Raw genomic sequence first — 27,806 nt, 5'->3', positions numbered from 1 at the left:
CTCATTTTTATTCCATCTATTCACTAGAAATCTATCAATTTCCTACTTCTGAATGTAAAAATCTGATGAAAACTTTTGCGTGCCTTCCCTGCTGGTGCATGCAGTATGTTCAGTGCTGTGAGCAAGATGGAACCCTGCCTTGCTCTGCCTCCTGGTGGGCACACATACCTCCCGCCTCAGTACACTGCCCTTGTGCTTCACACTCTTTGACAATCTTATACTAAAGCTTTTCTCTTGTGTAATTGAGCTTCCTCTCATTAGAAACCAACAGGCTACAACTAAAGGTAAATGCATTCCTTCCTAGCAGGCTATACGAAGATGTATTTTTCAAAAGTAGCAAAGACCAGCATGCAGGACCTCAGACAATACTCACTCCACTTGCTACTGATAGGACAGCAGGACTTGAAGCATCTACAGCAATCAACACCTTTGCTTAAAGGAGAGATTTTGCTTACACTTTGTTGCATGTGTTCTTACCAAACAACTGCAAAGACTCCTGGGAAAAGAGTAAAAATACGTTTCTAAAAATTCATAACAGCATTATCCAGAGAAGATAAATAGGCACCAGTAGGCCACAGAAGTAGATATCGGGCTGTAATTCATTGTCAGCCCCAATCTTCTGCAGTCAGAAAACGTCTCTTTTGTTTAATTGGAGAGTCTAATTACTGTCTTGATTGGGAGCTGGGACACAGGTAGTAGTGGAAAAGATTGCCCAGCACAAATTCACTGGGGAAGGTCTGGTGGATTTTGGTCCTCAACTCCTCTCCTCCAGTGAGAACTTTACAACTTAAATTTCAGGGAGTTATTATATGCCTGAAAATGAGGAAGGAGTTAGATCAAAGAAGAGTCCATTTTCTTATACCAAAGGTGCCTCAAGTCCAGTATTTTGTCTCAGCAACTGTGAAAGTCAATACCTGGGAAAGAATGTGAGAATGGAGGAAGCACTAACTTCCCTGGTGTACCTTCCCATCTTCCAACAACTTGCAGATCAAGTATTTCAGACATGAGCTGGACATGGTGGTATTGTATTTAATAGCCTACAGTGGATTCCCTTCTCAAGACCTTGTACAGTTGTATTTTGAATACACTTTAAGATCCCCTGTATGGAGACAAATATTCACAATGGAAATCTGGCTCTAATTCAGCAATGACAAATTCTAGTTTGTTTTAAAAGTTTCATATTAAACTGTCCACACACTTTTTCAACTTACTATAAGAAGGAGCTGTTGCTATGAAATGTTATGCGTAACATGAAGTAGAGGAATTTTAGACATTCAGAACAGTCAGCAAAGTTTTCCTGTGAAAAAACTCACGTCTTTCTATTAAAGAGTATGAGGGCTTTCAGACAACTAACTCTAAAATCCCCTAACTCAGAGATGCAAAGTCTCACTCAGATATCATGGTCTCTTACGTATGACAGAACCATGGCTTTGAAGCAACAAATTATTTACAGCTTAGCAGAATTACACAGCAGTAATTCACCTTCCTGTTCTAAGACAGACCCACCTCCTCAGCCTTCCTCTCTGAGTGGATAACGCCAGGCTCTGGCTTATTTCCAGAGCTCAACCTCTTTGAATGACGAAACTCCAAACATTTCTATCTGTTTCCCACTGTATTTCAGGTGCTGTAGTGAAACCAGCAAAGACAAAGCAATGCCAAACAAAACACTCTCCTGACCTGCTGCACTGCAGTTACCGGATCCTCACCAATGAACTGCCAAAGTTCCCATATCTCCCTTTAGCTGCAGAATCGCTTGGCACCTACACACAGGCTTTGATGGTACTCAGGTTACCTGCCTTTTACAGAAAAGCTTATAAACCACTTTAAATCCCCAAACAAAAACAACCGCCTCATTATTATTTTACCTATTAATCCATCATTGGTTGACGAAAACTCCTTGACAATCTTGCCTTCTTTCAGGCATGGATTACTTCAGTCTCGTGGCTCTCGGGTCCTACGCTTCTGGGCTACAGACTAAACCTCTGCCAGTTCCTGACTCACTGGAGCTTCTCGTGATCAATGACTACATTTTTGATTGCTTAAAAATTAGATAAAGGGCTGTGTTACTGAACTGCCAAGTGCAGGTAGAGAGAAAGACCTTGGTCATTTACATGGTCTCAGAATTAGAAAAATCAGGGTTGGAGAAACAGTTTGGAGAAACAACCATGTAGAAAATGTCCTGTGTCAGCAGCTCACATCACCACTGCCCCAAATCACATGGAGACTGCCGAGATAAAATAATGTGGCCCTCTGCTCTCCCATCTTTTTTTTTTATTTATTTATTTTTTTGAGAGAGAGCTTAGCTGCACTGAATAAACCTCGTTTTAATCAAAGAAAAACTCTAACCAGAGGACTGAAGAGATCATCCAAGAGGACTCTAAGAGATCATCTCTAGTAATTTACAGAGATTATCTACTGATCATTGGTATACATATGTAATGCTGAACCCTGGAATTTTATGCCAAATGGAAGAATATGTAGTACTTTTGCTTAGCAGCATAAAATCATGCAAGCTGGGATGGCTGTTCTCCCAGGATACATCTTCTCATTTCGCACATGGCAGCTGTAGCGTGATTGATTGAACTGAAATGGCTGGAAATCACTTAATTTCTTCTTTTTTTTCTAGGTTAGTTTTTGCATAGATCACTTCTATGAATCCACTCCACACCTGGCTCATGCACACTATAACAGCAAGCAAAAGAGATGGAGAAGCAAAGAGGAGAAGGACCATATCAGCTTCACCCAAGACTTCTGTAAATTGCATGGGGCTCCACTCCATGGCCTCAATGATGAAGTTGAAGGCAGAAGATTGTGTGAATACCTGCGTATTATCTTGCTGAAACTGTTTGCCATCTAGTGGTTTGTTGGCCTCCTACAAAAATAACCTTTAAAAATAGTAAAGAATTGGAGGACCTAATTTAAAAAAACCCCACATTTGTATTACATGTGTTTCCCAATGGGCAAGAGCCTATACAAATATATAGGAAAGATTAAGCGCCTCTTGCAAGGTGTTTACCATTAGAATGAACATGCCATGGAGACAAGCAACAAAAACTTGCACACAACCAAGATTCAGAGAGATGTCAGGTACACACTGTTTGTAATTTTTCTCTCATTTATTTCACTCTGCTTCTCTTATTTCATCAAGGTGTCCTGACCTAATTTGCTCCACCTTTTTCTTTGAGCTTGCCTATCCAAAAGTGAACATTATATAGAAATTATGACAGAATTAGGAGGGTTCTGTGTTTGGGGGCGGGGAGAGTCAAGGCACAGCAAGAGTTGGATGCTCTGTAGTGGAAGGTGTGCTGGGAGATAAGCACAATACCAGGGCAGCTGAAAGCTGTCACCTCGCCAACAATTCAGGATGTGGAGCAGCAAGCCAGGGTCAAGACTGGATTGAGACACAGTGGTCAGGGGGAGACACAGTCCAGTGGTCACCCAGCAGGCCTGCAGTGACAAGCAGGCCCAAGGCCAAGCCAGGACGCCAAATCAGTGAGGCTGGGTCAGGACCAGACCCGCAGAGGCGTGACATGGTGCAAATAGAGCTGCTGCACCGTGGCCCAGGCAAGGGCCAGTGTAAAGGCTCAGACTAGAACTGTCTTTCAAAGGAAAGTGGAGGCAGGTCCCTGGCTTTTTTCACAACTGCTCTTATCAGTGAAGGAGATGACCTTGGACTCTGCTAGCTGAACTTGTGTAAGGAGTAATGTGTTCAGGGCCATGGAAGTCTAAGGGCTGGAACACATCTGACACAGGTAAAGTTGGTTAATGGAAATGGCTTTATTCATTAAAAGGGTGTTTGAATGAAGATCTCACATGAAAGTAGATCAAAGATCTTATTGTGTTCAGTCTGGGGGAATCAAGAACTCTTGCTGTTAACGATGACTCCATTAATGAAAAGCAACAAGGGACATATGGATTATCAACTGATCACAGAATTATTTGAGGGTATTAATTTGATGTGTATATGAAAAAAAACCCAAATACAACACTAGGATGTATCAGGGCCACACATTTCCTTTACAGACACTGTACAAGACCCAAAGTGAATGTACTAACTAGTCGCGGGTGTTTAACAAGGGTGAATTCAAACTAATATATACACAAATGATTCAGTGGGATAAGCAGGAGAATAGTAAGAGTCTCCTGTCTTATGAAAGGAGATAAATAACATCAGAGGCTAAAATAAAAAGGGCCAGAGGAGTGAACATCACAGAGAACAAAATATATTTAAACTCACAGGCAGTGCTAGCCAAAGATACATCAGTATAAATAATCCTATACTAAGAATGAAACTAATAAAATTAATAATTTGAAAATTAATACTTTGAAAATTAATAATTAGGCCTTCTATCTTTCCAAAGAGTGAAATTTTGGGGCTGTTTTTCGGAGCAGTTTGTAACAGCAGCAAACTTTAAGAAACTGATAAATACTTCTGTATGTAGTTACTTGAGTGGTATGTGACAGCAAAGGTTTAGATTAGAAGGTCCACAGGGTCCCTTTCGGATTTATTTCCTGCATTAACCATTAATTTATGACAAACAGCCTTCTGGTTAAAATCAGACTAAATTATCTGATACACCCTTTCAGCTTTGCAATTTTAGAAGTCCACATAAAACTGTATGTATTTAGCTAAATATTGCCTTACAAGTATGCATATATGACTCTATGCTGTAGTGACAATATTGAAATAAACTGTATTATTTTTGGCCACGTTATCTTCTGTTGCAAAAAAAGTGAAACCTGATGAAAAACAATTCAGCATGGTTGAGGGGATACCAGTATACTAGCTAAGGATCTGGCCCTCAGAGTATTTGTTTCAGTGACTGGTTTACGATACATTCATATGCGTTTCATCTGACACAGGCAAGTCACATGGATGAAATGCAAACAGTAAATTTATTTTCGTTATCTTGCTAACCAGGGGATCTCTGAAAAAGCAGCTACGCACCCAGGCGGGGGCACGCGAGTGGGAATGCAGGCATTGTGGAGGTCAGTGCTTATGAGAAGATCACCGAGCCTGCTGGTTTTGCCTGTACACCAGGGATTCACGCAGGCACAGTTTATCATGCTGCTTTGATCTTTGCCTGCAGTAGAGCAGGAATTTCAAGGATGTCTGATAAGGTCCCTTTAAGACTTTCACAGGCCTATGTTATCTAAACACAGAGGTTCTACTTGTGAAGCACACAAAGATAAACAACAATTAGTGTGATGTGTTTTTCTACACCCCAGCTGCACTGGCTAGGGCATATTTACAATTTTTCTCATCAATCTTCCACTATATTCCCACAACATGTTAATTGCATTTATATTAATATATGACTTAACAGATATATTGAGTGCATTGATTTCATTTCTATTTTAAAACATTACAAATGGCATATTTTAACAAATGCAATTATTTTGCTAGTAACCAAATAACAGCTGGAAGCTATTCTGCCAATGGAAGCCTGTGTAAAGTTACTGCATCATCTGTGACAGGTACTGGTTTTAAGGTAATTGCCTAGAAAAAATGGTCAGCCTCATGTCAGCTGAAATTTAGAGATACACTATGCATGTCGGTAATTTTAACACTTTCAAAATCCTATGCTAAATCTAGATGGGGACAGCAGCAAATTTGTTCTTATGGAAAGAATACTGATTGTAAAGGATAATGACATGAAATAAAATTAGTATAACAGGATTCATATAGCATAGGTGCTATAAAAGCTTCTTTGACATAGCAATAATTGAAATAAAGCCTAAAAGGCAAGATTCAAACTATGTAAAATCTTGTGTTGGCCATATTTGTAATGGGTAAAGGGAAACGCTCTAACAACATTGAGTCTAACTTAGAGGGTGGGAGTTATATACCAGAAGCAGAGGAAACTGGCACATTCAGGTAACTTGGTTTATGGGCAGACAGTCTGGAGCCTTTTGGCATATAAATTATATTATCTCCCTTTTTGATCTTACTCTGGCACAACAAAACCACACTCTCAAAATCGTAAGGCATCAGGAATAATCTTAGCTACCTCAAGAACATCAGAGGTAAACATTTCTTCCTTTTCCCCATTTATTTCCACTCCTGCTTGAATAAATTATTTTGAAGAAAATGATCGATTTCTTCCTCATTCACTCAGCACTCCCCAGTTTGAGTGTGGCCGAATGAAGGGTATCTACATAACCATCTAATAAAAATTTGTAGAGCAATGTGTACATTGCAGAAAGACAAAGTAAGTCTACATGTGCAGCCTGTAATTACTCAGGAAATCTCAAAACTTCCTGTTGCATATACTGATATTTGGGCCATTCACCATGAGTGCTCACCTGCTGCTAAAACCTCGGGTAGCATTGCTGTTGCATTGCTAAGGCTTGGGTTTTAGAAGCTGATCCTCTGTCATAATAAATAATTATGAGGAACTGGGAATTTCTTGGTGGTTCTGCCTGGACAGCCTGTTGAACAACTGAGATCCTTGAGCTGCCATCCCCACTGCCCTGGGGCTGTTGCTCTTGCTATACCTAGGGCCAGGTAGCCCAGGCTAGGCTCCTTAAGGGGCATTTGGGATTTGGTGACGACTCCTTGGCCACCAGTGCCACAGCGTGTGTCAGGGACCCGCTGTGGCCCGAACTGAGCTGAGCCCTTCGCTGGGCCCAAGCCGTGACAAGAAATCCCTCACAGGCCCAACCTGAGAGGGGGGCAGGATACGTGGGGTTCCACGGCACCATTTTCCCGGGAAGACTCGGGATAGGGCTTGCATTTGGGAACCAGAGAGCTTTGACCGTCCTACAGCGCGGCCTGTGACAACAGGAGGGACCTGACGAGCAGACAGCGGCGGCGCCTCAGGCGACCGACGCCCTGCCCTTTTCCGTAAGGGCCGGCCCGTTCCCTCAGCGCATCACTGCGCACTTTGCGTAACCCCGCTCTTCCCATCGCGCAGTCACCTCTCACCGCCGTCACAAGGGGGCGAGCCGTGCGCTACGTAGATGGTTGCGAGAATCGCCGCAGTTCACGCCGGAGGCGTAAGCGCTGGGACTTTGCCCCCGCCTCTTCCGTTAACGACGCGGAGACCTCGCGCTCTGGTTTTGCTGCCGGTATGGCTGCCCCAGGGCCGGCCCGGCTCCTCCGGGCCGCTGCTGCTTCTTCCCGCCGCTGGCTTTTCTCTGCCTCGCCGGCAGCCGGGACGAGGCCGGGCTGCGGCAGCGCCGCCGCTGCCGTGAGGGCGGCCCGGTTGTTCAGCGTCTCTGCCCGGGCGGCGCTCAGGTAAGAGGGTCGGAGCCCTGAGGCGCCGGCCGGGCTCCTCACGGCGGCGGCCGCCCTCCCGCCGCCGCAGCGCTGTGCCTTTTCGGGCCTTGGTGCTGAGGGCACCCGGGACCAACGGCCGCTTGTGCCACCGGCTGGCGCTGCGTGACCTTCTCCCGGACGCTCGCAGCTCCGCGGTGCCCCGCTGTCCCGGCCCCGCCGCTGCCCGGCCCGCTCAGGGCAGTCCCGGCCTCCTCGCCCCCCTCACGGCCGCGCCTCGCCCGGCGCTCGCCGTCCCGCCTGCGGCTGCCGTGGCCGCGAAGTGCTCTGCGGGTTGACCGTCCACCCGCCTCCCCGGGCTGTCGGCCGAGCGCCCTCGGCGAGGCTCGGGAGCTGTGCCAGGGCCCGTTAGCTGGAGGTGCCTGTGGGCCGGGCAGGGCTGGGACTGTCGTTAAGCCTGTGTGACCTGGAATCCTGTTGGCAAAGCTTACGATGTTACGGAAAGCGAAACTAGGGTTCCTAATGTTCAAACTGGTTTTCTAAAAGGCTGCGACCTTATCAATGTTGCTTTTTCGTGAAGGACAGCATTTGCCCCCCTCCCTTTTTTTTTTTTTTTTTCCTGTTAAAGTCTGACAGGGCCTGTGGTAGAACGTACAGCACATCAGAGAGATCCCAACACTGAAGATCTTTTCTGCCTTTGGTATCGTTTTTCTTTATTGAAGAGCACTATGCATCTAAGTGTGCAGAACTCATCCTCACCAGTATGTATGAGTAGGTGTTTCAAAATGCATGATATCTGTAGACATTAAATATTCCACAGCCCACAACTATAGATTTCCACTTTAGTACTGAGTCAAAGACTGTTTATGCATGGCTTTCTGGCTTGTATATTTGAAGATAGGTCAGAACGTACAGTTAACTTTCAGTGTTTAAAATCCATAAATTTTAAAGGCCTAATATACTTGGTTGCCAGAGAAGTTTTTTTGACTCAGAACAGGACCTGCCCAACATCAGTGGTATAGGCTAGCCTTTTTCCAGAGGGCTGGCTTGAGCCCTCACCATCAAAGCTGTTTCAGTAGTTTGCTTTTAAACTCTTCTGTGGGTGCTCTTTTGCTTTGTTCTAGCAGATACTTTTAATATGGAGAGAAACTAATTTTTTAGTCTAGAACTCCCATATGAGATAGGTAAGTTACTGGTTTAGATCTGAATGACCCTGCTGAGTGTAATTTAAAAAAAAAGGCTACACTGAGTGCCCTGACCATCAGTTATATTTGAAGTCCCTCATTAGCAGTTTATAATTCAAAAATCAAAATGTTTTTGTAAAGTGTTGTTCAAGTTTTAAAAGTTATTAAAAATTATTTGACAGTGTAAAAATGGGAGGAAAAAGAATACTAAAAAGTGAAAACATTTCTTTTTGTAATAGTATTGTAGGACCTGTAATCCCCCAGGCCTTTCACAAACAGGCTGAACACAAGATTGGAATTTACTCACATTCATTGTGCAAGCATGCCAGCAGAAAAGCTCATGCAAGCAAGTATTGCGAATGTATTGTTTATATACTCCATGTCATAACCTGGCTGAGTGAGTCAGGAGGAAAAAAAAAATCCTTATTTTTTTCATATATTAGTGTTTTCACCATTTATGTGCAACTTACTTTCTCTAGTCCTACCATTTTTGGATGTCGTATTATTTGAGACTAAATTCCTGAACTTTATATAGTCAGACTGTTATTCCGGTAAAAAGATACAGCATTGTTTGTATATGTAAAGTTTAGCTGTTTTTGTGTCAAGAGGATCAAGACCTAGTTAAATAAATCATCAGCCGTGGTGATTCTTGTGAGGAGAGGTTCCCAAGCATATCAGTAAAGCATCAGGCATTATGTTTTAATTTCCATCTCATTCCTTTTCTTGCTCCATTTTTATCAGTTATCCTCCCTTTTCATTTCATGGTGATTAGTAGTTACCTCAGTACCAGTGTAGATAGCTGTACAGTATTTTTGTATTACATATTCTAAAGATTAGTTCAGATTTATAACTTCTGTATTTTGAGGCTTGTATAACAGTTTCATTTGTGAAACTCTTCAGAAAATTGGGTAGCACTGTTAGATTTACTATATAATAAAAGATCTGGAATTAATGGAGTTGGTCTCACCATGTGCAACACCAGGCTACAGTTGTGATCTTTGTTTTTTTTAGAGGAATGTGAGAAGTGATTCTTAACTTGGAATTAATAACTGAAGATTCAAAAGCATACTTCTTTAAAGGTGGAAGAGGCAGCTGTCAGGATTCTTGCTGTATTCTTTGTTCTGTGGGAGGGACAATGAACAGCATTTACAGTTCTCTGGTGCTCTTCTGTGTATTTGTAATATGCTTAATTTAGGGTATCCTAAGGAAGCTTGATAACAAAGCTGATAGTACTGTGGCAATGATATGAAGAAATAAATTATATTTTACATTTGGTGAAAAGGGTTAATCTGGGCATGAATTGGGATATTTATGCTTTATGCAGATTACACAAAATATGTTTTGTTCTTCACAATAATGCTGAGGCTATTTATACTTGCCTAGACCTGGTACGTGTTTCATGTTAATTGCCTGTAACTAGTTCACATTATGGTGGTGTGTGTGTGTTTGTTTGTTTGTTTGTTTGTTTAATCCATGCAAACAATGTCTGGGTAGACCAAAGCCATGTTACTTGGAGTTTCTAAATCCTAAACATTGTTTCATGCAGGTGCGATTCTAATTTTTTAATGGTATCTGGTAGTCATTGCAAAGATCTGCACAGTGTGTGTTTTGAATGTCTGTCTAGTCTGATTATTATGCACACACACTTCTAAAAATATTTTCACCATTTGAGCTTGTGCACAATGAAGCCTCAGTGATTTTGTTTGTTTGGTTGGTTTTTTTAATTTGAACATTTTGACTATGTGAAGAGTGGTAAAGATGACAATAGCAGAAAACCAGATTCTACTGGAAGACTTAATAAAGCTAGAGATAGAAACTAAAGTTAATTATTTGTAAGAAAGCTGTTGTCAAGCAGGGTGGATTAGGTCCAGTTAATTACTGTAGTGATCTTTAACAGAGGTCAGTGACTTGATAGCGGTACTTTGGTTTGTACCCTTGCTGCTTGGCCACACCAGTTAGGCACTCACAGCTATGGTGCAGTCCTGCGACTGTCTGAAGCTTATGCAAGATTGTTACTACCGAAAAGGGGATCCAGCTTCTGTTTCCTCACTTTTGTTGTGGGCAGTTGCACTTCTGTCATTTTTACTTGCTGGTTCAGATGGGTCTACTTTGTTTTTATGGTTGATTTTCATCTAGATTAGCAAAATGAGTTGCCTTGCAGTACACAAAAGTTAGATTGTGTTATTGCATCATAAAGTTGCACCAGTTTAAACAATTGTGTTACTGCAAGTTTCACATGAGGCAGATCTGACTGTGTACCAGTTCTGATGTTCATATGGCCATTTACCTGCCAAGGCTAGGTTTCAAACAGCTTTGTTTCCAGACCCAGTTTATTGCATGACAGTGTGAGTGCTGGGGATAGAAGGAATAAAGGAGTATGGCCAGGACTCTTCTTGTGCCAGATTAAAGTCTAATCACAGGCAAAGGCAGTTTGAGGTGTGTTTTGAAAACTGGGAGGGAGATGACTTGTCTTTTACAAAGGTCCGGTGATCTAATGGATGGCCAGACAGCTTGCTGTTTGGTCCGTGTTATTTGTGATTACTTCATCTTGTAATAGAGGAAAGGGCATGTTTTGAATATTGTACAAATATTTAGTGTTTGCAATGTCTGTGCCTCGGGCAGAGGATCCCCATAAATGCACATACATCTTACATTGTGTCTCCTGTAAGGGTTTTGTGTTTGTCATGTTGACAGCAATATTTCAGTAAATGAGAGTGTTTTGGTGAGCTCTGAAGGGGCTTTTTGGAAGCAGTTTAAAGTTACGTTGTCAGCAGTCTACTTTGGCTGTCAGAATGTGCATCTGTACCTTTCTGGTTGCAATCTAAACCCATTAGTCTTAAACTTCCAGTGAAGGTGGTGATTTTTTTTACTAGTGTATCTAAGAAGTGGGTGTTTGTTTCTTTGGTTGTGCTGTGGGAGGTGTTAACACAGCAGAGGAGCAAAAAGAAGAGTGGTAACTTAAACCCCCACAGAGCAGTTTGCTGGAGGTGGTCCTTTGATATCACAGGTGGCTGTGCAACATTGATTCCATTTTGTAAAGATAGATCCTCAATGTTTCTGAATTTTATTATAGTGCATGCTTCAGTTGCAATCTGTAGATCAGCAAGGTCAGTCCTTCATTATCAATTATAATTTCAGAATGAATTTATGGTTAATAGTAGCTTGTGGGTGCCTTGCGGAGAATGGACTGAGGGATGATATGACAAGAATTGAACACAACAGCATAATGAATCATGGTGCTTACGGTTGTGACAAGTATATTAAGTCTACAGCAACAAACATTTGTTGTTTTTCAAAACAAGCTAAGATTCAGATTGCTAAAAACACATTTTCTTTTACAGCCAGTTCTAAAAATAAGCTGTTTACTGATGCTCCAGTATGGCCACTTCCAAATTTTTTGCTTTAATATTCAGCTCTTCAGGTTAGAGTTTTCCAGGGAGTGACTTGATTTTCAAGCTTGTATGCTTTCCATATGATAGATCACTCAAAGACCCAATTACTGAAAAGAGTAAAGGTAATACTAAGTGTGCTGTTCTTCAGCATGGATTTCACATTTAAACATGGATTTTTGCTTAACTTTCAGTTGTTTTATTTGTATCTCTTGCCTCCTGGCAGATTTCTTTGCTGTCCATCCAACAAGTTTTTATTTTTTTACTCAGTTTAAAAACAAACGAACTGTATTCTAGTTGTCAGTATTTTAACAGCTTTCCTTTAACTTGCATGTGAAATGATGTACTATGGAACACCAAAAACCTTTTTTTTTCATGTTAGAAGCATTAGTCTTAAGAAATTTTTACGCATACAGCAATAGAAATTTTTCTTAAATAAACATAATTGCCTGAAAAGCAAAACAGGAAAATACAGAACTTCTTTATTTGAACACAATGTCAAAACTTCTTCAGTAGAATTAATATTTACCAAGTGAAGTCCTGAGAGAATCAGTGCGCAAAAAAAAGCAGAATGCTTTTGGAGTATTTTAATTCATGGGAGGAGAGGATGATTAAATTTTGGAACTAATAAAGTAAAAAGCTTAAAAGTTTAAGCAGAAGTGGGAGAATTTTAAAATTTGTCCTAAATGCCAGTGGTGAGAACCTAACTTAAAATATTATAAATCCAAAACAAAACTCCACAGAAAGGAGTGAAAAGAAGCATTTAAAATAGGCTCTTATATTTGGTGTAAATGCAAATATTGTGCCTAAAATAGAATAGTTCTGACTCTTCAGTGAAAGGCAAAACATAAGGATCCTGTATAAGATCAGCTTATAGTGACAAAACACAAGCCAAGTTTGGTTTTTTTCCTTAATTTCGTGACCTTTGTTCAATGTACAGCAGCAAATGCCTGTACCTATTGTAGTTTTTAAAAGTCAATAAGTTAGGTTTCTGTGCTTGTAAAGTTGAAAGTGATTGCTGGTTTAGTAGTTTTCAATAATTTGTAAAGATATAAAAAATTCTACAACTCTTTCTTTAATTCCATTATATACTTTTGGTTTTCAGCTCAGAAGATAAAATAACTGTTCATTTCATAAATCGTGATGGTGACAAACTAACGGCCAAAGGAAAACCTGGGGATTCACTGCTGGATGTTGTTGTTAACAATAACCTAGACATAGATGGTTTTGGTAAGTAGATTCACTGAATACTGTATGTATCCAGTGCCTAGAAATTGTTCTGTAACTAGTTTATTAATAAATATTTGTAGAATTGTAGAATCGTTTAGGTTGACATGAAACCCCAAGATCACAGAGTCCAACTGTAAACGAATATTTATTAATTAATTTATTTATAAAACTTAGCTGTACTTTATTTGGATTCCCCCCCCGCTTTTGGTGTTTTTTCTTTCCTGCAGGTGCATAGAATATTTTGGGTCAAGTTCCAAAAAAATATTTGCAGTCAGCCTTGCTTGAATGTTAAAGGAGGGGAATGTGGACAGAGTGCTGTCAAGACTCCCCTGAGCTTGAAGGTTCTGGAGGCAACACAGAACTGGTGTGTTCCTGACAGCGTGTGGTTACTTCAGTGTTGCCATACTGTCTTAATTTGTTGTAAGGCTTTTTGTAGCACAAATTGCTGTAGTACTTGAGTCCTCAATGAGAGAAACAACCAAATCCATGTCAGTTAGCAGGGAAGAGCAGAAAGTTTAATTCTTATTAAAGGACTGGGGTAAAAGAAACCAATGGCCTAGTGAACTTCTAACTTGGTACAAGTTCTAATGAAAATTAAAATAGGAGGAAGCTATAACACCTCCCTGTTCCTTCAAACTACAGCACCTTCTGTAGTTAGTTCCACTGAAGTTGTAGGATTCTGCCCATGCAAAGCAGTGGTATGTGGTAATAACAATTAAATACCTCGGGATGGGTATTTACATGAACGTGAGCTTAAGAATTAATAGTACAAACTAGAGCAGGACACAGAAGTATAATTTGCATGGCTGAATACATGGCATGGAGCAATCAGAGAGGAAAAAAATAAGTAGGCTAGCGTAGCAGAGTTTTAAATCTGAGGTGTGTTTTATTTAAGTGCCAATAAATTTCACTGCTAGTAATAAAATTTAAATCTCAGACTTATATTTGAGACAAATCTTATGACTAGAGTTGCATACATGTTGGGAAGAATTGTCTCTTAAATATCTGTAATACATTGGGATAACTAGCTTCATGTATCACTTACTAGATGTGTCATATAGGCTTATGGCAGTCTGCTTGTACTCTACAGTAACTTTTTTGTCAGTTTGTGTAAATAGCGGCCATGTTAAAACATTATAGTAAAGTGGGAAGAAAAACATAACACTGTCAATAAACAGAAGCCATACTAAGAATTGGAGATATTGTGACAATCTTTAATTATAATGTATGCTAATCCCACTTCAATAATCATTTGCTAATGAAACCTGGTACTAGGGCAGAGAAATAATGCAATATAAATAATACAAAAATGTATGTTTTGTGTTTAGAAAAAATAAGTAATGAGGAAAAAAATGTAATCTGTAAATCTTGCGTATTTACTTCTATCACTAGGGGGCATCCCATGTGCAGTAATAATAACAGAAATATCTTTGTATAAAGACTTACAAAACTGTTGAATGATTCAGCTGCACTCTGTTTGCTGCTGCTAGCTTTACAGTTGCAGAAAGACCTTCCACTATTCAAATAGACTGGTCAGTGTTCTTTCCTTCTCCCCTCACCTTGCCCAACGTTAAAACACTTGAATTGCTGATATGACAAATTTTACATTATTTAGCACTTTATTTAAACTCTTTTTCACATGCATTTGTATGTACTTGAAGACATGATATATTTTAAAAAACAACTCTTCTGGTCAGTGTCATGCTCACTTGGAATATATGCTGTTGATACCATTACTATATGTAACAGCGCGGTGCTACCTGTGTGGTTTTTGTGGTCTGATGATGAATCCCGCTGTTTCTTTTCATAGCAGTAGCTGTATGTGCAGCCTTGCTTCCCTTTGTTTCCGTATGTGTGCAGAGGTGATGTGGTCACAATACTCCTGGTTCTGCTTTCCATGGAAATGAGTAAATAAACTAAACTTGGCTAATGTCTTACCTGTTTTGCCCTTATCAATTCAAATCGGAGGTGGGGGTTTCTATGCCCTGAGCCCAATCTCCACAAAAGTACGAAGAGTTCAGCTGTCTCCTCCTCTTGAAGTTGCATGTTTCCTTTTCAACAAAGTGGAGAAGTCAGTGTAGCTCTATGTGGTGGCAGAGACAAATTTGTTAGTCTTCAAACTTTAACTGTCTGGTGATGACCTAATTGCTTCAGCATGTAGATGTAGTTGGTGCTTGTTCTGTTCATCTTCTGTTCTTCCCTAGCAAATTATTAGATCCTTGGCTCAGGCTGGATTGTCAAGTAGTACCTGTAGGCCTCTTTAACACAGAGAAAACTATTCCTCTCCAGCCTGACCACCTTTGTTGCTGGGAATTAGTGTTCTGTTGAGTGGGAAAGAATACCAAGTACAAAACCTCTCCTTCCTGCACTTTTTTTGTATAGCATGTGGCCTCTGTTGCACTTCTTGAGGACACCTTCTTAAAGCAATGGGAAAGAGAAGGATAGAAGGTTCAACCTTGGAAATAAATTAGGTGACATTGACTGACAGTGTCTGCTTTTGTGTTCTTACGGTAGAAAATTTTTCTCTCTTTAAATGGTAGAAAGGGAATTGGTTAAGTATTTTAACTAACTACAGTGTTCAAGTAAATCTTAATGTTGTAGGAACTGCAGGAATGTTATTGACAGTTGAATTCAGAGTAGATATATGAATGTGGGAATATTTGAAACATTAACTTTACTAATCAACAGAGATACTTATGTGAGACAGACACATATACGAAGGATTTATTCTGAAATTCTGCTGTAATTTGAAACTTGAATGTTCCGTTATCTTCATATATTTCTTTTTTTTCTTTAGGTGCATGTGAAGGAACGCTAGCCTGTTCAACTTGTCATTTAATCTTTGAAGACCACATATTTGAGAAACTAGATAAAATTACTGATGAAGAAATGGACATGCTGGACCTGGCATATGGCCTCACAGAAACGTAAGGCAACATAAGGCATAACACTTCAGTACATCAAAGAATGGAAAGAAGGGTGTGCAGATGGGGCAGTCCAGTATTCTTGGAATGCTTAATCAGCTTTTAACAAATAGCTGGATTCTGTTACACAAATGGGACTGTCAAGTTTAAATATTGTTTGTCTGAATTCATATTAAAAAGGTGTCAGTACTGCTCTTGTCAGCTGAAGAGTTGCACCTGACAGTACTTTTCAGAGGTGTCTGATACAGAAGTGTCAGATACTGAAGTATGACCAAAACCTCAGTTCTTTCAACAGAAATCTTGTTGCTGCCATGTGTAAATTTTCTTGTTTCCCTTCCCTTCTGTTTTCTGTCTTCGTTAGTCTGTAGCTAGTTAATATATTTTATGAATGTGTTTACACTAGTATTTTAGTTTTGGTCAGATCTTCTTTTCACAGAACCACGGGAGGGTTGAGGTTGAAAGGGACCCCTTGAGGTCATCTGGTCCAACCCCCTGCTCAAGCAGGGCCACCTAGAGCCGATGCCCAGGACCATGTCCAGACGGCTTTTGAATATCTCCAAGGATGGAGACTCCACAGCCTCTCTGATATTTATGTACATTGATAAGAACCCCCTCCTGAGCTTTCCCTAGAATAACCAGTGTCTGCACCTGATGTGTTTTGACTCATGTCAGAGGGCTCTCAAAGCACACAAACCAGAGTCCCTTTGGATGAAACTAATCCCAAGGTATGCTCGAGCTGCTAATGGACATTTCAGTGCGCAGGAGTAGACTGGTGGTAGTCTAAAGTCTGTCCCTCTCCCCCACCATCACATGCCTTGTACATAGGGTGTCACTTCCCCATTCCTAGGGGGCTGCATCACTTGCTGGTGTGCACACAGCTTGTATTGTAGGACATACTCATGTGAACAGCAGGCAGCTGTGCTTTACAAGGTTTCATAAGACCTTCATGCTTCAGTGGAACTGCCTGTAAAAGTTCTTAAAAATATTTCCATTGATGTCAGAAGGCTTTATACGTGAGCCGTATAGCATGGGATGCTTAATGTATCTGCAAAGGAGTACTCCAAAGTAACTTGTTTACCTCCTTCTACCAGTAATGGGAAACCTGTACTAATAGTTTCTACATAAGGGTATGCTTTTCCTCACTTCAGCCAAATCTTAACTTTTCTGGGATGTTCTAAAGGCAAAAAAGGCAAGCTATGAGAAACTTGTTTCAGCTTCTTTTGTTTTATCCTTTTTCCTGTCTCCCCAAAAACATTTACAATCTTGAAAAAAATCTTAAGTGTACTAAGTGTGAATTTACTTTGCTCTTGACATCTACCATAATTCTCCTGTGAGTTTTTAGGTTCTGGGCCAAACCAATTACCTGGTCTTCTGTACTGATATAAACTTGTGTAATGGAGATGCACTCTGTCATAAGGATAAAAGCTTTTTCTTGTCAGTGACTATCTGGATTTGGGAAAGTTTCAGCTGGCAGCTGCCATGAAGAATAATGCTGTTTAAAATGAGGGGCTAATTAAAACAGGTGAACCAAAATTGTTTTGAATAACTGCAGAGCAGTAGAGATTATTAAAAGCAGTAAGATTGGGGGACACAAACCTGGCAAATTGAATGTTTAAAAAGGATACTGAAGAAAAAAATAACATGAGAAATAGCTTGCTAAAAAGTAGAAAAATATTTCTGTTTCTAACCTATCAGAAGCAGGAAACTTGTCTGTGTGAAGAGCCAATAGGTGTTGTAGAAGGTGTACTTAAAACATAAAAAGATATAATAAAACATAAAAGCAAAGTTGCTTTTGCATTGTTGTTATGGGATGTCCATGCACTGGAAGGTTTCTTTGCAGAGGACTTACTGAAGTATCAGTCTCAAACAGATGCGTCCATAGAAGCAGTATTACAGCAAATAAGTAAAATGAGTAGTAACGAAAGGTAATGACTAGGTAGCATTCCTACAGGATTTCTATATGGAATTCAATGTGAACTACTGTATGTAAGGCTTAATTAGCTACTTTGAAACTGCTTCCACATCAAAGGAATGGAAGATAGCAACCCAGATTTTAAAATTCGATCATTTGAACTGGAGAACAATGAGTCTGATTGCATTCATACTGGACACATTAATTGTATGTATGGGCTGCTGCTTTTTTATAGTTTCTACTAAATAGTAGTAAGGAAAGAATTCAACAGAGCTTTTGTAGAGGGAAGTTGTAGGTATGGGAGTCCTTCAAATGAGTCACAGAGCATGAAGGAAGATCTTACAGTTAATATAATTTACTTAGGTCCAGAAATCCTTTACATTTTGAGGTGCAGTGGGATAAGAGCAAAGGCATTGTGAAAGATAAGTAATTGGTTAAAAAAAAAAAAAAAGAAAATATTTTAACAAGGTAAAAGTATTATTTGAGTGTCTGTTAAGAGTATGTGATCAACAGTGCGATCTTAAAGTGATTGGTGCTAAGTTTTATGTAGAGGGCAGATTTGTGAAAGACTTGCAAAAAAGAATGAAGAGTAAGGTGTGTGTATGTGCTGTGTTAGCTCAGTGTGGTAAATTCAAACTGTCAGTGAAGACAAGCACAAGGATCTTGTGCCATTGCATGGCAGGAAATGAAATTTGGTGTTTAAAAGGTGTAGATAAATGCCTATGGAGAGGTGAGTAGAACAGTAGTAACTCTGCATACTTGAAGTAGGCTGTCAGCTAGCTAGCATCCAGGAATGTCAGCTTAAGGTTTGGTGTAAAAAAAGCAAAACCAAACCAACAAACAAACAAAAACCACCAACAACAACAATAAAACCCCAAACAAAGCAAACCAACAAAAACAAACCACAAAAAACCCACAAACACACAGAAACCACACACACACACACACACACACACACACACACACACACACACACACACACACACACACAGAAACACAAACACAAACACAAACACGAAAACCAACCCTAAACTTCAAAAAGGTAAATGGAACATTGGCAATGTTAGGTAGGAACAGGTAGAAAAACAGAAAATACTATTATATGGCAAAATGGAGATTCACCATACCTTTATACATGTGCAACTCTGATTTCCTGGTTTGTTGTGTGTCGTTTGGTTTTTGTTTTTTTTTTTAAGTAGCAAAGTGAGAGGAAATAAAGGGAAGGCAGTGGTTAGAGGTGGAATGGCTTTCATGCAGGGACTGACTAAATCATCCTTTTTTAAGGTCCAGGCTTCTTCAGGTTTAAGGGGTAGAGGAATCTGGTTATATATATTTAAAATTGTAAATGCTGTGGAATAATTTGGGGTGATAGTTTGTTTCTCACACTGTTGTTTAGCGCTAGTTAGGTTTTTTATTCTGCTGTGTAGCGGGCTTAAAACAAAGGGCAGCATTGTTTCACAGGAAGTGAATCCATTGCCACACTGCAGAGTACATAGTCCATTAGCATTGTAGAATCATAGAATGTCCTGAGTTGGAAGGGACCCACAAGGATCATCGAGTCCAGCTCCTGTCCCTGCATATGACAACTCCACATGGGTCTTTAGTGAGTAGCAGACACTTCAAATTAAGCCTTACAGGCAATGCTATATGTAAATATCAAAAATCACATCTCTCTAATAGATTTCATTTCTAAAGCTATTCTTATGGATGCATATTCAGGAGATTAAATCATTTGTTAATATATGTATTTATACATATGTTCCAGTAATTTGAAGTTGATGTATACAGCAATTACATATAAGAATTACTTTTGAGTATAGTACTTAATCGGGAGTGTTAACAGCAGTGGATCACTACATGCTTGAAAGAATTCTGTATAGATATTAATGTAGTACCATTTTTTAGACTATCTCTGCCCACATTCCTATACTAAGTTATTCAACTGGTAACTGCATAACACTGCCCATTCTTTCTGATGTTTAAGTATTCTATACTTAAGTACCAAGGCATGAACATGGAATTAAACATCTCCCAGCAATAAAACTGGCTTGTGATGTCTGCAGAATCTTGTGGTGGTATCAGATATTTTTATTTTAATTGCTCACGTACAAGATCTTTTTCCTACTGAATGATGGGTAGAAAAATGAAGGTTTGCATCCCCTCAGGTGTTACGAGTACTTTATCCTTCTACTTCCTATGTGTCTCATCTTTTCACTCTTACCTTTCTGGCTTAATGACCCAATCTTGAGTTGTTTAGTTTGAAAACACTGGGCTGCCTTCAGGCCTTGGAATGGATTAGGCTGTGCTTTTTTTGAGGCTTTCATTCTGATTCATTGCCTTCACCTCTTCAGAGATGCCAAATGTCCCTTGGGAGATCAAGTGTCATTACCTACACTTGACTGAACTATTAGTGACCTATGGAAGATGGAGGAGCCACCCTTATTATACATTGCCTCAGCAAGTAGGAGGGACTCAGTGTATAACTTTCCAATGTACCGAGCTCTGTTACTTAATGTAAATCATTATTATTGCCACTTATCTCTTTGCATTGGTGCGTGCAATTCACTACGGGTCTTGATTAAGACCATGCACAAGGGTTGGCTGTTTCTGGATCATAATGTGTTTGGGATGGCTGAATGTTGGAGGCATAAAGGGGTAAATGCTGTTATATATATGATTGGCTAGAACTAAAAACAATGTCCTATTTCCTTACAGATCACGGTTAGGCTGCCAAATCTGCTTGAAGAAATTGATGGATAATATGACTGTTCGAGTACCAGAAGCTGTTGCTGATGCTAGACAATCAATAGATATGAGTAAAAACTCCTAAAAGAAAATATCTTGGGGGTTTTAAAGAGGCTTAATTATTTTTATAACTTATTTTTAAATGTGTAATTGAATACGGAAACTTCCATAATTGTGAGTTATTTTATATGACTATCAATATTAGATTAATGCTATTTTAATTTTCTTTATAGAACCTCCTATATTTTTACGCTTAAAATGCAATAATACTTCTTATAACTGATCATTTGATTGTAAATGTTAGCAAGTGTATTACAGATTTCATGTAATGTTGTTCTGCCAAAACCTTTAATGATGTTTGAAAACTGGATCACTTCTACAAGACTTCAGAAAACTCATCTGCATTTCTAGGTTTCAGACCTGGATATGTAAGAGAACAAAATCTGTAGGACTGCATGGGCTCTTGTAAAAGTGTTGTCATTAAAGGTGGAATGCTCAGAGCTAATTCACATTCTCATTATGGTACTTCCTCAGCAAACAGTGGATTTCCAGGGTAGGGATTTTCCAGACTTTGGAATCTTCATGAGATGTGGCAAATTTTGTCTTGCAAAAATACTGTTAAAACTATGAAATCTAGGGACAGGTACAGAATGTTGGCACCTGCAGCTTAATTGCTGCAGTGCACCTCTGTTGCCCGAATAGAAATCAATAAACCTCATTTATGTTTAATTACACCACAAATATGGGATGCACATGGCTTAGAGTAAAGCTGGAAGCTGTCTAATGGGAGAGCGGAACCACTGGAGGTAAATGTGAATTATTGCTGTTCTCTGAAGACGACCAAGTTGGGATTGAAGAGGGCACTGTTTGTCAATGTAAAATTTGTTCTGAAATAGTTATCCCTTTTTCAGTTTTGAGCCTGTTCAGGAGGCAGTCTGCTGTTAGGTGGGGCATTCAGCTTCAGGAGTTCCCTAGACTCTGGGCCTTGCTCTCGGGATGATGTCAGTAAAGGTTGATGTGTAATGACCAAGTATTTATTCCATGAAGACAGGCTATGATCCCCAAAAGCAGGGAAACCCCCATGGTGGGATGGTGTGTGGACTGACGATGAAGTCCTTTTGGTTTGATCTTGTGTTAGTCTTCTAAAGTAGACCAAAATAAAATAACGTCTCTAATACTCTTTATTATTTTCTCCAGTTTTTGTTGCCTAAATACTTAAATGAAATGGTTGTCACTAATACAATAGCTATTATGCTTATAAGGTTATTCTAATATTTTGTGGTGTATGTTATATATATATATACACATGTATATATATAACATGTTTGTTTGTTTACATTTGAATGGTCTAATGCACTCATTAATGCCTTATTTGAACTGGTGACAATGACATGTAGACATCTTTTCTTGCATTACTATACTTACGGGAGAGGTGAAGAAAATATTATTTTTCCCGTGTCAAATATTTGGATTATTTTGAAATTCATAAAGAGAAAAAAATGTCCCTCTTTGTTATAAAAAGAAATATCTTCTAGAACTGTGTTGAAAATAGGTCTAGTTCAGATGCTTTAATTTCTTCTCTGAGTAGCTATTTGTTTCCTGGTGTTCCCTTTGGCCTTTCCCCTAAAACAAGATATTCTTAATGTGTCTGCTCAGAACTTAATCATATAGGGTGTTCAAAACTCACTTCCTATCTCATCTAATTCAAAATATGACTTCGGCGTTGAAATTTCTTGGCTTTTTGAAAGATGGAGGGAGCGAGGTCAGGGAGAGGGCAGAAATAAATTGGAGAAATGTTCTGAAGATACTGCTGTCTTCCTCTTCAGCAGCTGTGACTCTAACCATAATTTCCAGGTTACCTCGCACAATCAGGCACTAAGGTAAATCAGTTCTCATTTTGTGTTGCCTTTGTCCTGAGTTCAGTTATATGCAATGATTATTAGTAAGTCCTGAACTTTTATTTTTTATGTGGGACACAGCTCTTTAGCTTCCAAGAGGGGGAACTTGACTCATAACCACATGTACTGTGTGTTCTTACATAGGAAAGAAATCCAAGGTTTCAGTATAATGCTGGCATTTGGGGGTAAGTGTTGGTGTTCGGCTTTTGGTGTTTTCTTGTTTGTTTTTTGTTTGGGGTTTGTGGTTTTGTTTGTGGGTTTTTTTTGTTTGTGTGTTTGTGTGTTTGTTTTACTTGTAGCACCAGACACTTCTCCTTGTGGGAATCCTGAAGGGCTTTAATGCTACCTTAAACAAATGTGAAACAGCTCTCGCAACTGTTCTCTTTCTAAGCCAAGGCTCTTTCATTGTGCATCTCCAGTGGCAGCTTCTTGTAAAGACTTTGACTCTCCCATAGTGTGCCTGTGGCAGGAATTACTTAGCACAGCAAGGCAAAAAAAGGGCACTCCAAAGTTTGTGTTGAATTGTAGAGATATCCCATACTGCATGGAAATGGAAATACCAGAAGGTGAAGGGACTGACATGTAATCCCCAAAATGCACATATCAGAGAAACTTGTTTTCTTATTGCCAAAATGATTTGCAAATAAATCATATTTTATACCACTTTCTGACATACCTTGTTTGTATTGATTTTTCTTCCCTTCAAGTCATTGAATGTATTTCTGTATTTTATACCATTGAAGTATAAATTTAATTGTGTGCCATTGCACAATAATTCATGGCATCAAAACTAGTTAAATATATATATTTGTAACTCATTTTCTAAAGGCATTTCCGTTCTCTGTCAAAACATGAGGTCAGTGGGTCTCTTCTGCCTCTCTCCTGTCAAAAATGAGGAGAAAATCAGAACTTTGTCAGTGCTGTACCTGTCAGTGTTCAATGTGATGCCTGAAGGGGACAGAAGGAGGTGTCTTGCACTCCAGCGTCACTGCATCATGCCCTGCAGGGGACGTTTCCACCATCAGGACTGCAAGCTGTCACTGGGGAGAGGAAAAGGCACATTCTCCAGGCAGTTAGATTTTCTAACCAAGAAGTAACAAAATCTGAAGTTCACAGCTCTTTGCTGCAGCGCTCAGAAGGTTTCAGGCAGATAAGTCCACAGTTACTTCACATCCCAGTTAGCAGCAAGCTGAAAAGCTGATATCCGAGAGAGCTGCAGTGACAGTGCCAGTGTTTTCCCACGCACTGGTCTGGTCATGGAGGGAGGTTCCCTACAACCTGACTTTGCTTTGCCCTCCCAGAGGATGATGTGGTGTACAAAGATAAGGTAGACCAAAGAATCCCCATTCCTTGGGAGGGAAAAGGAGAAGTAAATCTTGGAGGAGAAAGAGATGCTCGAGCCAAGTCACTGAGGTACTGGATGGTAGAAAATGTTGGAAAGAGACTGCAGTTGCTGCGGCTTGGTTTCTCCTCAAATGAACCGAGAAGTTGTGGAAGGGGAACAGGGTTCCCCTGTGTCCTGGGGAGAGAGTTTCCTGTGTGGCTGCCTGTGCAGATCAGCACTGCTGCAGCGGGCTGAGGTGCCCTGAGCTCTCTCCTGTTGTGCTGCCCAAAGAGCAACACGTGCGGTTCATACATAAAACAAGCAGTAAAAGTAATTCTGAGATTTACTTTCTAATGTACTGACTACCTCTTCCTTATTTATGATAATTGTTATTTTTTTTCTTCACATGAACCAGTCCACATTCAAAAAGGTCTTGCTAAATGTAGCTTCTGCCCAGCAGTGATTTAACATTTGCAGCTGGGGGAAGTGTTCATCTAAAGCTGTGACCCTGCTGTGTGCTGAGAAGCATCACTGGGTTCCTCCTGCACATTTCTGGAAGTTCCCTTGACCTCAGCCCAGCAGCAGAAACGTTATTTTGAGCACTAACACTGCTTGTGTGCTTCCCCAAGCAGTGTTGCTTCAGGCCAGTGTAATCCCTTGTGTTCTAACTCCTTCTGTAGCACAGCGCCTTCCTTTCCCCAAGCAGGCAGTAGGCTGCATCTCTTGCATCTGCTAGAGATAAAAAAGGTTTTGAACAGACTTGGTACAACCATCCATATGTCTGCCCAGGTACAGGGGAGCTTTTGCTTTCCCATTTCTGTCTCTTCTAGAGCACATCTGAAAAAGATGAAACAGGGTAGGGTCTGAAATTCTCTCAGCTGGTGCTGACCCCAGTGCTAGGAGGGGTTACAATTTGGGCATGGGAAGAGCGCAGCAGCCCCACATGTGGGTGCAGCTCAGCTGCAGCTTTTGGGTGGAGCTGGTGCCTGTGGAGGCAGCTCAGGTGTCTGTGGCTGTGAGAGAGCCGTCAGTTCAGTGTTACAGTGGAAAAGAGCCGTTGCTGGGCCAGGCCAGGCTGCCATGTCTCAGGGTTCCTGTGCCCAGCATGTGGTCCCATAGACAGACACACAAACACGCATCAGCTGTGCCTATTGCTGCAGACAGAAATCGCGATGCCCCTGCATGTGCCCTGTGTGTCCCCGCAGGCTGGGGGACACTGACTGTGGGCTGGTGGCTCCCCGTGACAGCCTTGGGAGCAGCCCCATCAGGGCCTCAGCTGGCTCTGGTGAGGCTGTGGGGTTCCCCTGCCTGTCCTGGTGCCTCTGCTCCTTCATGTTCACAGGGATGAGCCATCAATCACACCACCTAACACTATTCAATGACACGATGGGACATTTCTTCTAGTTTCTCCCAGGCTGCAGCAGGGAACAGAGGATGCGTTACATGTGAGAAGTGATAACACCATGGGACACTGGTGACAAGTAACTGCTTCCAGATACTCTGGAGAAGTCTGCAGGTACCTGTGGCACTGTAGCCAGGTTACAGCTATGGCTGCGTCAGTTTTCTTCCCACTGGCAGCAAAATGCTGCTGGCATCTGGTGTGCTGAAATCTCTGGGTTTGGCAAAGTCTGCCCTGTCTCACTGAAGGACATGCTAGGCTGTAGATGGCATTTCTCCTTCAGGCTGTGTTTGATCGAAAGTGACTCTCCTTAAGAATCGGGGTTTGTATCAGACAAATATCCACATAAACTGGATGTTCTTATTTCATCTGAGTGCATCTGAACAGGCTCAGAAGCTCATTCTCATTTTACTGTTGCTCAAGTAGCAGTCCCGCTTGGCACAGGTAAGCCAGCGCTAGTTTGGTCTGGTGAGCACTCACAGGTTTTACTGGTAATGGTTTGGAAGGAGAAGGGCATAGCCTTCCTAGAAAACTTTGACTGGAGGGGAGAGAGGGAGAGCTGATGCAGGATCAGAGTGATGCAGCTGCAGCCTCTTGGATCCAGGAGAGAGGCAGACACACCACCCAGGGAGCCAGCGATGGGTTTTGGCTGAGGATAAAGGTAGAAGGTCTCATCTCAGAGGAATGTTTAACAACAGATGAAAATAGCTGTAGAAGAAAACAAATGGTGTCACAGAGACAAGGCATATGGTGGCTCGGAGTGACGGGGAGGCTGGTTCAGGCTGCGGTTCTGATGGCTGTCAGGAGGGGTCACAGCAGGGGATGGCCAGAGCAGGAGAGTTTCTGCTTCAGATTTCAGCACTTTTTTTCTTCCACTCTAATTGAGTTGTTATGATCATCACAGCCATTGGATTTTCACCAGAAAATTAGGAAAAACACACTCTGTCCTGGCACAGAGAAGGAAAAACAATGTGTCCCTTGCCTTGAAGCTTCCTGCCCTTCTGGGCTGTTCTTTGAGAAGGGCAGCACGGGAGCCTCTGGGGCAAAGATCTGGGGAAGCAGAGCAGAGCTGCCCCAAGGGTGAGTGTTGTCCTGGCAGGGAAGCTCAGGAGACTGGGATCTCCCTCCTCTGAGTGATGTATATAGAAAATATCATATATCCAACTCAAACAGCCCATGTTTGAGCATCGAATGTGAACTTCACATTAAAATGACCTTAATTAAACATCTCATTGCCAGTCTCTATCCTCTACCACTTTTGCATTTTATTAGGTACCTGTCTCTGGATAAGAAGGGTGGGAAGGTTTTTTAGTTTCTGATTTCCCTATCGTAGTACTTATTTTTGGAGGTGAAAGTGCCTAAAGGAGGCACAAGACATCAGAAACCCTTACAGCAGCACACAGAAATGAAGGGGGGGAAAACGATTACTAGGCAACAGGAGTTAATTATTAAAAGTACATAATAACCGCAGGATATTTGCCATGATATTTCATTGCTTATATAACTGGTTAATCAGTGCTGTCAACTGCCCAGCACTGGGCTGCTCCTGCTTTGCCATAAAGCCCGGCCTTCACCATAAATAATACATTTGATGCATTTCTGCTTCCTTCCAGCTGAAGAGCCTCTATAATGGTTCTAGATCACGGGAATTTTGTAACATTAACCTTTCTCTGAGGGTCAGATGCCAGAAACTCTTACTCTCTGGCAAAATAATTTCCTCAAATCCTATTGCTAGTGAGTGAAAAATGAATCCCCGCTCCTATCCCAAAGTGAGCTTGAGCTGCAGTGTAATCAGTGCAAGTACAACTGCCCCAAAATTTGTGGTATTGCATGAAGCCGACGCAGTCAGTGATTCACGGTTTCTGCAGTGAAACATTATTTGCCAGAACAATAGGACTTTTTTTGCTCCTTCAAGTCTGGAGTGCATTCAAAAATACACAAGAAGGTCCTCTGCTGAAAACGTGTGGTCACCTTTAAACCTGGAAGGAAATCTACGTTATTTAAGGAGTGCGTTCCTGGCAGCAAATTCGAGTGGGTGCTGCTCCGACAGCAGGTCTGAATCTGTAAACACTTGACCCAAATCCAGTGAGGGAAGAAAGAGCCTTTAGATGAATCTTGCCACTTGCTCCCACCTCTCCAAAATAAACAGACGGGTATGGTTTGGTTCAGCAAAAATGTTGAAACAAATTACATTTCATACAAGTCACAGTACTGTTTCAGAAGTGAAAACAGCAATATTGCTTCCAAAGCACGCAGAATATATATAAAATAAAGCACCTAGCCAGGCCCTGCTGGTGCGTGCACTGGGCTCCCAGCCCTCTCCTCTTTTACATCCTGTGATGCTTCTGCCGAGACTCCTTGATTTATTGGCTGTTTCCCTTCTGCTCTGCTGCCTGCAGCTCCTCACTCAGATCTGAGGGGTGACCTTATTAATGTTTACAAATATATAAAGGGTGAGTGTCACGAGGATGGAGCCAGGCTCTTCTCAGTGACAACCAATGATAGGACAAGGGGTAATGGGTACAAACTGGAACACAGGAGGTTCCACTTAAATTTGAGAAGAAACTTCTTCTCAGTGAGGG

The 27,806-nt window shown here is 40.9% G+C and overlaps 1 protein-coding gene across 1 annotated transcript; it reads left to right on the top strand.

Moving 5' to 3' along the window:
- The first annotated feature begins 7,016 nt into the window (after positions 1-7,016).
- Positions 7,017-23,172, top strand: FDX1 (ferredoxin 1). The gene is made up of 4 exons (XM_082069469.1): positions 7,017-7,240; positions 12,898-13,022; positions 15,820-15,949; positions 20,574-23,172. The coding sequence occupies exons 1-4, from the start codon at positions 7,074-7,076 to the stop codon at positions 20,686-20,688; spliced, it is 537 nt and encodes a 178-aa protein (XP_081925595.1). The 5' UTR covers positions 7,017-7,073; the 3' UTR covers positions 20,689-23,172.
- The last annotated feature ends 4,634 nt before the right edge of the window (positions 23,173-27,806 follow it).

The sequence above is a fragment of the Streptopelia decaocto genome (assembly GCF_964273445.1).
Source record: "Streptopelia decaocto genome assembly, chromosome: 1".
NCBI lineage: Eukaryota > Metazoa > Chordata > Aves > Columbiformes > Columbidae > Streptopelia > Streptopelia decaocto.
The sequence above is the reverse complement of the archived record's forward strand: the minus strand, read 5'-3'. Positions and strand labels throughout refer to the sequence as shown.